General features: G+C 45.6%; 1 protein-coding gene across 1 annotated transcript; it reads right to left on the bottom strand.

The window, feature by feature from the left end:
- Window positions 1-4627: 4627 nt before the first annotated feature.
- On the bottom strand, window positions 4628-9234 carry cUnh16orf87 (chromosome Un C16orf87 homolog). The gene is made up of 4 exons (XM_084437100.1): window positions 9103-9234; window positions 8103-8196; window positions 6639-6818; window positions 4628-5645 (listed from the first exon to the last, which is right to left on the bottom strand). Exons 1-4 carry the CDS (start codon window positions 9166-9168, stop codon window positions 5527-5529), a joined length of 459 nt encoding a protein of 152 aa, XP_084293226.1. The 5' UTR covers window positions 9169-9234; the 3' UTR covers window positions 4628-5526.
- Window positions 9235-10826: the final 1592 nt, after the last annotated feature.

Raw genomic sequence — 10826 nt, 5'->3', positions numbered from 1 at the left:
TCCAAGAACATCAGGGCGGACGCCCTCTCCCGCCAGTCCTCAGGAGAGGACCCTGGCGTTCAGAGCGACCCTGACACCATCCTTCCCCCCGCCCGGGTGGTGGGTGTCGTCACCTGGGCCATCGACGCGGTGGTAAGACGGGCCCAGCGGGCCGAGCCAGGCCCGGGCAACGGTCCCCGGAACCGGTTATTCGTTCCCAAGGCCGTCCGTCCGCAGGTGTTGGAGTGGGGCCACTCCAGCCGCGTTGCCAGTCACCCCGGGGAGCGGCGGACTGCGGAGTTCATCAGCCGGAGGTTCTGGTGGCCCGCCCTCAGGACGGATGTCAGGGAGTTTGTGGCGGCTTGCACACCCTGCGCTCGGAGTAAGGCCTCCCACCGCCCTCCAGCGGGCCTCCTGCAGCCCCTTCCCATCCCTGGTCGTCCATGGTCCCACATTGCCCTGGACTTTGTTACTGGGCTCCCCGTCTCCCAGGGCTATGACACCATCTTAACTGTGGTTGACCGGTTCTCTAAGGCTGTCCACATTGTTCCCCTCTCCAAGCTTCCCTCCGCTGCTGAAACGGCTGACCTCCTGACGCTCCACGTGGTCCGCCTTCATGGCATACCTGCTGACATCGTGTCTGACCGTGGTCCCCAATTCATCTCCAAGGTGTGGCAGGCCTTCTGCAAGGGGATTGGGGCCACGGCCAGCCTCTCCTCAGGCTACCACCCTCAGTCCAATGGGCAGGCAGAGCGTGCCAACCAGGCCGTTGAGGCGGCCCTTCGTTGTGTCTCCTCCAACAACCCCTCCTGGGCCAAGTATCTGCCGTGGGTGGAATACTCCCTAAACGCCATGGAGAGTTCCGCCACCGGTATGTCCCCATTTCAGTGTTCCTTGGGTTACCAGCCCCCTCTGTTTCCCCAACAGGAGCTGGAGGTGGCGGTCCCGTCCACCAAGGCCCACCTCCGCCGGTGTCGTCGGGTTTGGAAGACCGCCCGGGCCGCGCTGCTCCGCGCCACCGAGCGGGCCCGGCGCTGCGCTAACCGACGGAGGGTGCCCGCTCCGGCCTACCAACCAGGCCAGAGAGTATGGCTGTTGGCCCGGGACCTGCCCCTCCAGACCTCCCGGACCTCGACTCGTAAGCTGAACCCCCGGTACGTCGGTCCCTACACCGTGGACCGTGTCATCAGCCCCACTGCCGTTCGTCTGGTTCTCCCTCCGGCTCTCAGGGTGCACCCCGTGTTCCATGTGTCCCAGCTCAAACCTGTGGCCACCAGTTCCTTGTCTCCCCCTGTTTCAGCTCCTCCGCCTCCACGGGTCCTGGCCGGTGGGGACCCTGTGTGGCCTGTCCGTAGGCTTCTCGAGGTCCGCCGCCGGGGGCGGGGGTTCCAGTATCTGGTGGACTGGGAGGGCTTCGGCCCTGAGGACCGGAGCTGGGTGCCCTCTTCCTACCTCGCGGACCCCTCCCTGCTGGACGACTTCTACCGGGACAACCCGGGGGCCCCTGGGCGGTCGTCCGGTGCCTCCCCTCAGGGGGGGGGTTCTGTTGTGCGGTCACGTTCCCAGTCCCACTCAGCACGTCACCATTGAGGTTGGGCCCGGCGTCACCTTCCGCAGCAGGTGTGGACGGTTGCAATCAGGCCAGCTGATGCCAATCACCACCTGGGCTCAGCACTATTAAAGGCTGCAGAAGACAGACGTCGGGCGCTTGAACGTTGACAACTGTGGTCAGTGGTAGTCTGCTCTAGAGCCCCCTTGAGAATTGTTTGCTCGACTTTTTGAACGTCCTAACCCTGTCTTCTCCTCCATTCCTCCTAGGCTCCCTCCCATGCAAGACCAGTGTCTCCCAGCTCCACCCGCGCCCTCCACCGGACTCCCCTTCCAAGCTCCTAGTCCTCCGCTCTCCCAACCTCCCTCTTGTTTCTACCCCTGGACCCCCCCGTGCTTCCCAACCCCGGATCCCCTCGGACGGACCTCCCCCCCTGCTCTCTACCCTGGACTACCTCCTGGACTCTCCCTCTCGGACTCTCCCTCGTTAGTTTTAGTTCCGCAGCACATTAAGCCAGTTAAGTTATATTGTTTCATTAAACTTTTGAAACCTGTTCGGGTCTCCGTCTCTGCTTCTGGGGTCCCAGGCACATTTGGCTACTCTGCCCGGCTGGGTCGTAACACCAGATTGCTTTGATTTTTTTAGTCTGAACTGTCAAAAACCACATGGAATCTGATTTTTGCAAACCAGATCAGAACCACCTTCGGAGGTGGTTTCAAACTAGATTCAAATTCGAATTTGGAACAGTCTGGATGCTCCAGTCACTCAAATCGGTTTTGACTGTCCATGATGTCACTCAACGCAACGCCGCCACCCGCCAGACACCAAAGACCGGGAAATTTGAGTTTGTTTTCTAGTGTGGTAGCTATGAACAGTCTGAACAGAGCCAAATCTGATCTGGACACTTGCTAAAAACAGTGTGGACAGTCAGACTTAGAAATCGGATTTGAGATGGAATCAGATTTGCGAAGAATTGAGAGTTTAACATTCAGATTTTTCACGGTGCCCACCCACATCCATTGTATGACCAAAACGGTGGTAGAGCAATTATCAGACTTTCTCAAAAGTGCTAGTTTTGTCAACATTTTGATCTGAACGATTGTATATGATCATAAGTAACCTTAAAACAGGGCTAAACATGATTTTCCCTTTACTACTCCTTTAACTAGGTAATGTTGTCTCTCTCTCTCTCTCTCTCGCTGTCCAATTAAATAAAATAGGCTAAATGTTCTCTAATATCATCATTAAACAGTAACAATGCAATGTTGTTGTACTTCTACAATTGTACAGTTATCACAAATGAAAGTGTGTGTGTGACACTAAGCAGTGATGATACGATTGCTGGCTTACTTTAGGGTGTGTGTAGTAGTAGTTGTAATAGTAGTAGTTTTGTAGTACTGACCTACATTAAAGTAACTTTCAGGCACAGCCATGTTATGTAAGTAAGTACATTTTATTTATATATCACCTTTCACAGACAGGGGTCGCAAAGTGCTTCACAAAACATCAATAAATAAAAACAATGGCAAAAAGCACAAAAACAAAAAACAAGGACAAAGAAACACAAAAAACACAGGAGGCTAGAAAAGGCTAGTCTAAACTATGGAAGAGCATTAGGGCCAACAACTGAGTTTATTATTTTTTTAAGATTCTGAGTTTAAAGTCAGAATTTCTGAGATTAAAGTCAGAATTTCTGAAAAGAAACCTCAGAATTTCTGACTTTAAAGTCAGAATTTCTGAGAAAAAAGTCAGAAATAACTTCTGAGATTAAAGTCAGAATTTCTGAAAGAAACTCGGAATTTCTGAGAAAAGTCAGAAATAACTTCTGAGAAAAAAGTCAGAATTTCTGACTTTAAACTCAGAAGCTTAAAAAAAAAAAAAAAACTCCGCTGTTGGCCCTAATGCTCTTCCGTACTAAACAGATGAGTCTTTAGCTGACTTTTAAAAGAGTCAACAGAGGCCACATAACGTAGGTCCAATGGAAGGACGTCCAGGCTCGGTAAGGTAAGCTTTGTCACGGCAAGGTGTCACTGGACTGCCCTCCAGTGGCTATGAGAGGTACTGCATTTCTTGATTCGACCACAACTTAGCCTGACCATGGTGAAATATTAAAATATTGAATACTTGATGTGCATTTGGTTTGAGGAAGAGATGGAGAGGGGGGGGGTGTTCTCTATCAGACACCTCACCTCTGTTAGGCTGGCCTCGACATGTTAACCAGCACCCTCCCCTTCCTCGCACGCGCGCCCACACACACACACACACACACACACACACAGTTCTCTCTAACCCTTTAGCGCTGTCGCAGGGAAGCTCCTCATGTGAGCTCAGCAGTGCTCACACTATTTCTCACAAGGCCACATGTCATGTAAAACCTGATATACCTGGTCTTTGTTGGGGTTGGGGTGAGGCTTACCCTATCCTAACCCCAACCCTGTTTTTTCAAACGGGTTGTTTGTCACCAGTGAGTGTCTATTCTTACAGTATGGTCCTGTGTGATATTCAGAGTGCTATTGGAATGTTACTGACTCTGCACACACCCTCCCCTGTGGTTCTGTTCTGCAACTGGAACCTTCCAATCGGCCCTTCTTATGCAAATGGAAAAAAGAAATAACAAAACAGTGGTTGAAGTCTAAATGCCCTCCCCGTAGCGCTCCACTGAAGCCACACTGAATGAATAGTCCGTTACACCCCAGCAACAAGACACATAATCCTCCACACATAACTGACTGGATCGTAAATGATCTCACTGCAGGTGAAAACATGCCCCCTCGTTCCATAAACACATACTCACACCAGAGATATTGTTTTGCGTCAGCGTGAGAATTCCATGGCGACTGGGCCAGGTTCCAGGAGTCCTCAACAGTAGGGTCTATTCCTGTGTGTGTGTGTGTGTGTGTGTGTGTGCGTGTGTGTGTGTGTGTGTGTGCGTTCTGAGCAAGACAGCAGCTGTCTCCGGGGGAAATAAGCATAACATGACATGGGTGTCTAATAAACAACCAAACTCTGGTTAAGTCTGTTTGTATCAACAAACTTATTTTATTCAAACTCTCACTGCTAGTATTCGTTGTCAGTTTTGAGAAATAAAAAAAGCCGGTGTTGATTGGTCTTTTTCAACAATAACTGATGTCCCCACTTAAGTATACAGTATTCTTTCAACAAAAGGATAAGACATTAGGAATTTAAATTAGGGTGGTAGAGGTGTTATAAATAGACAGTATAGTACAGAGCCAAGTCCCAAAGTCTTCAGCGAGGTACAAAATGACATATAAAACAGCATGACCCAATGGCATTCAGACTTACTGACTAAGTAGCGTCAAGTAGTGAGGACTAGTCGTCAACAATACCACAGAAGCCTGTTGCAATGCAATGTTACCACACAACACAATGCTGCAACAAAAGAATGCCCTTTATAAGGTTTTAAACATGGTTTTGTACCCATCATAGCATGGTATCACATTATTGTAGATCAGTTTGACACATGTACAATAATCTACTACATATCATATAAAATCTACATAAACGATAAATATTCAGACCCACAACCCTCCAATTAATTGAGCTACTGTTTTTTTTTTTAAGAAAGTTGGGCTTTTCCTCCTCAGGGGACGGGAATCAGGAGGGTTCAATGCTACATTCAGCACATTCAGATAGAAATGTATTTTATGGAGTAGTTACAGTATGAGTGCTTGGCATGCGTCAGCTCTGGACGTTGCATCCGTCTGCAACGTCTCTCTCTGCTGAACGTTCCCCGTTTCTCCGTAGCCCCGCCCAGCACCACAGACCGCCAATCATCTGACGGGAAGATTATTTGCACATAAAGCACTTCCAGGTCAGAGTCAGTTCACCCCTGGAGTGGGGACACGTGTCTGTAGTTGTCCATGACTCTACGTATAGTTGTCCATGAGTCTGTCTCTCTCCGCAGACACAGTCTTAGGTCTCTCATACCAGCCCCCCACAGCGGACCCCTGGTGGATCGTCTCTAAGATCTGCTGGGTCTACAGGATCAGTCTCTGGCCCAGGATCTTCCTGTTGATTTCTGCCAAAGCCACAGAAAACACAAAGGCCTTCTCGTCTGAAAGGTTGGCATAGATGTCCACTTCCTTCTCTTGTTTTTCTGCAACAAAAGACAAAGAAAGGAATAAGAAAACGTGAATCAAAATAGCCAAACTATAAGTAAACTGTACCAGCGTAACAAACGGTACCAGTGTCCGTGCTACTGGCAAAGCTGTATGGTTCATTAACAGGATCTGGATCCAAATCACCCCCCATCCCCCTATCCCCGTCTATATCAGCATTCCTGATCTCTCCCTGGCCTCGTCTATATACTCAGCATTCCTGTAGATGGTAGACGCAGCGTGATCAGACAGGCTTTCATCCGGCATCGAGACTGGACGATCCGACCCATCATTATAACACTCAACCTCAGGGGCTGGGAGTCAAGTTGACATTTATTAGCTAATTGAGAATGGAGTTGATCTTAAAGCAGAGAAAAGACTGAGTGGGAGGTGGGGGGGGCGTCTCTGCTTGTAGAGGGTCTGAAAGAGCAGAGCCGACACCAGGGATAGCGTGATTTATTTATACAGAGAGGGAGAGAGAGAAGGAGGGAGAGAAAGAGGAAGAAAGAGAGAGGGAGGGGGGGAGAGAGAGAGATAGAGAGAGAGAGAGAGAGAGAGAGAGAGAGAAGCAACGCTGTCTGTAAATGATTAATCCTCAGCTCTGACACAACCCTTGGAAAATCAACACCCTCCTTCATGTAGTCAGGATATTATATTCATTAGAAAAAAAGTAGCTATTTTAGAGACAACGTGATACTAACGTGCTGACTGTGCAGTAATTCTTTTCCTGGAATTTATTGGAACAATAAACCAGTTGGTTGCAGAGACATCGCTGATCTCTCGGTAACCAAGTGTCTTTCTGTAACATGGCAACAGATTTATTTATTTTATTTAACGAGGCAGATTGACTGAACATGTTCTTTATGCAAGAATGGCCTTGGAAAACAGTACAGGCTTTCACCTCCTGTCCAATCAGGGAAGTCAGTGCTTTCACCTGTCCAATCATTATAGTGGGGTTTCATTCCAGGATGATGATTGGACGTCTTCAGTACCTTTCTCCTCCTCCTGTTTCTTTAGCCCTGTGGTCTTGGGTCGTCCGCGCCCTCGCCGGATCTGCTCTGATTGGCTGTTGGAGCGGGAGCGTCTCCGATTCTCCATGTCGTTGGTGGCTGGAGAGTCGATCTTATCTCTGCGAATCCTCTCTGTTCTCCTTCGCTTTGGATCCAGCCTGTCTGAAGAAATAAACACACAAACAAATCACTCAATTATCTTCAAAAGAAATTGAGTGAAATATTTTGGTTCTAAATACTAATTCATTATATTATCATGTGTGCATTCTTTTTTTATGGATGCCCAACCTCTAACACAAATACAACGAACAAAGAGGAAAAAGCCTAAAGCAAGTAGTAATAAGTTAGGCTATGTAACCACAGCAGGAAACACCATTTCTGTATAGGCTACTAAAGATCATATACCATTTCTCTCTTTGGTATAAACATTCAAAACATATTACATCTTCAAGTTATGCTCTCAGATAAATTATAAGGGTAGGAAAATATTATTGTTTAAGTCTAAATCAAACGAGAAAGGTCTACTGGAAACAGTTCAGAGACAGAATTATAAAGGTCTCTACAAACGTCTCTCACCAAGGAATCTGGGGTGAGAGACTACCAGGAGACTATTGTTATATTCATCCTTTGAACTACCAGTATCGCCATCAATCAATCAATCAAAGCTTTATTTGTATAGCGCATTTCATACCCAGAGGCCATGTTTAAACACAGGCTGTTTCAAAGTGAAACAATAAGACATCAAATTGAAACTTAGGATTTCAGAAGTAGCACTGCCAAAAGGGCAAATTAACTGTTTTATAAGTGGTGAGAGACACAAAGCTAAAACATTCACTTCCTTTTTACACATAAATGCTGCAGGCCTGTGTAAAGGACAACTGTTCTCCAGGCCTACTTTCAGTGTAGCAGCAGTGGCCTATCAGAGTGAATAAGCTATTCAGTCAGCTGGGACCTTCCATCCCCCACACAGTCCACTACTCATTCAAGCACACGACCTTCTAAACCAAAGCACCACAGCACCACTCACAAACCCACAACCATCTGACAAGAAACTTAACACCAAAAGGCCCTCAACTCAAAAGAATGATAGCAACCAAGATGACTGAAATATAGGCCTAGATCATTTATCATGTCGCTAAATTATGTTCACATGCAAAGTTGTGACCTAGTTAAAATTACAATCTAATTTGAAATCTTGCAGACAAACAATGGAATTTTTTGTTTTTTGTTTATTGTAAACAGATCCCCATCAGTCGTCACCATAGTGAAGACTATTCTTCCTAGGGTCCACATAAAAGACAGACAATCTATAAACTATCGAATATATTTAAATATAATTTAAATATATTCTCATATTTTTTCATGACAACATAATTTAAATATATTATCAATAATAAGATATCACTGTTGACATGCTCTACGCCTCAGAATCAGTTAATAATTTACCTATTGGCGATGACCTCTCATTCAGTTTGGCATTTAGAAGCTTTCTACTTATAAACACGTAGCCACAGGGACAGGACTTGCAAGCAACTGGGATCTAGAATGAAATAAGAAGGTTAGGTCAAATATTTCTCAACATTTGGCTTGATAATGGTAGGCTACCAAGCAATTCCTATCCCTGATATTACAAGAGCTGTTACATAAACTCGCCATAGGCATATACAATATTTTTAAAGGGCGTAGCCAGTTTATCCACCTCAAAATGAATTGTGGGGTTAGGCGACTTCAAAACAATCAAAACAACGGAATGTCCTTTAATCAATTAAAAAGCCATTGGAGGAATCACACAAACTCGCCACAGAAGGATGTCAGGACACGTGTCCTCAGCCAAACATTAAAACGTTTGATAGGCTTACATCAGTCTGGCTTCTTCTTGATCGTATCGACTTCGCATTGTTATATTCTAAGAAATCAAGATCCTACGTTGGCGGTTATTAGCTAGCAATACCATACCATGAAACGACTACGAGAAAGATAAACGCCGATATTTACATTGGCAATTTCATTACGATGTTATAACTTTCTCAGCAGCCTATCAACAGCACGCACAGCCATTGGAACACAAAGCAACCTTGTAGCCTACATTTTGAGGTCGGAAGTTCGCGGATATCTGGCTAGGTTATGCTACAGTGTCAAAATAACAAATGTTGCTACATTTTCAGAACAATACAATTCCTCCGAACAGCAGCCAGCCGTCGCCTAATGACTGTATACAGGCTGGAGGATCGTGCTGGTTAAATTATTCTCTAGGCTCGACTAGAACAAATTCCTGTGACGAATTAAATTTAGTGAAGCTAGTGAAAGCGATCACTAACGTTATATAGGCGAGCTGTAGTCCACATATTCGACCCCAATATTTGCAGCGATCTCGGCATAGGATAAAGCATAATATGAAACTAAGTCAATAATAAATTTAATATTGACAATATATGTGTATTCTCACCTGTTGGTCACATTCGGGACAGGATTTAGTTGCCATTTTTACTTTCTTCGCTTTATTTACCGACATATTCTGGTTCTTCCTGATGCGACGTTCTCAAAGAAAATACACTTCAGAAATACCAGCAAGTCTTGCGGTAAAACTTCTTCCTGCAGTATGTTAGGCTACATGAAAGGCAGCTGATCGACCTCACTAAACCACCCCGACTGTAAAACACAGAGCATTGACCATGCGCACTGGGGTCAGCGCGGAGAGAGAGACCTCATTCTGATTTGCCTTTAGTGTGTGACATGCGCGTTATGCCTATGCAACTCAGCCTAATGCAGTCTGTGTACAGTCGATGGAATTTTTTTGTGTCCTTATATTTGCTTGCATTTTAACTGCTCCTTACTGAGCATGCGTACTCAGTGTCACATGTCCCGCGGTCGATGAGCTGCTGAGAAGACACAATGGCATTTAGCTGAGAATATTACAGGCTAATTCAAAATAGAGCTTACTAAACCACGAGTTTGTGGAGAGCCCACTAATGGTGCTTCGAGTGCAATAAACTGAAAATAAATTTTGCTATCAGAAGGATTGAGCTGATTATAGTATAGATCATATCACAGATAGACCATGAATAGCATAGGCATATCTTGTGAATGATTAAGATATTCAAGGGTTCGAGGATTTTATTAGACTTTTTTTTTCTGAATGCAAGGCAAAGAAGTAGGCCGACTGCCACCATCCCCCATCCCTCCACACACTTCATAGTTTGCCCCGCATTTACAGTCATGCATTGAGATCCAGTGAGCAAGGGAAACATGTGTTTTCCATTGTAACAATGTCAGACCAGACCCCCTCATCACAATCAACAACAGCGATAGAAACACAATTTAGAGGTGTGATTGAATGTGCATTAACATTATTGAAAGAAAGTTTTTTAATGCCACCCTCTCCTCTCACACCTCCCCCACCCCCCTGAGGCACACAGAGATTGTTTCCATGCATCTACTTCCCTCATGGGTCGAGGCTGTGGAAACTAGTGTTGAGTTATCAAAGCAGCCTGTGGATGGCTTGAAGGCGGCTTTTATGTGAAGCCAGCATAGCAACCATGTGTCTCTCTAGCTCCTAGTTACAGGCTATACATTCCCCTAAAGATAAAGCTGGCATGTTACATGTTGCCCTTAAAGCTGAGACATATAAGCACCAAGCTATGACTATATAGACAGACAGACAGACAGACAGACAGACAGACAGACAGACAGACAGATAGCCTAGATAGATAGATAGATAGATGATAGATAGATAGATAGATAGATATTTGACACATTTTAATTTTCATGCCATTTATTAGCTTTACTCATCATTTAATCAAATTCAAGTCATTATAGCCATTTCATCACATTCATATCAGATAGATAAGGTGTATAGGTTACATTTTCTCTACGGTTTTTCCAGGACGCGTAGAGGAAATATTAGATCTCTTATGACCTCAGATCTCAAACATTGGAACAAACATTCTATCCGTTTCCTCACTTTCTTCCTTTGTGCTGCAGGGGGCGGGGCATTCTCCAGCGAGCCCGCCCTGCTCATACATATTCATAGATATTGCAGAGAAACAGCATTATTAGGAGGTTTACTCCAAGACTGTTATCTAGGATCAGTCTCTCCTCACCAAATTCTAACTATCAGGAAAAAAGTTTATCCTAGAATTTAAACAAACCCGAAATCAGAATATTGATGAC

Source organism: Borostomias antarcticus (assembly GCF_949987555.1).
Source record: "Borostomias antarcticus genome assembly, chromosome: 4".
NCBI lineage: Eukaryota > Metazoa > Chordata > Actinopteri > Stomiiformes > Stomiidae > Borostomias > Borostomias antarcticus.
Note: the sequence above shows the minus strand (reverse complement) of the source record. Positions and strands in the feature narration are given on the sequence as shown.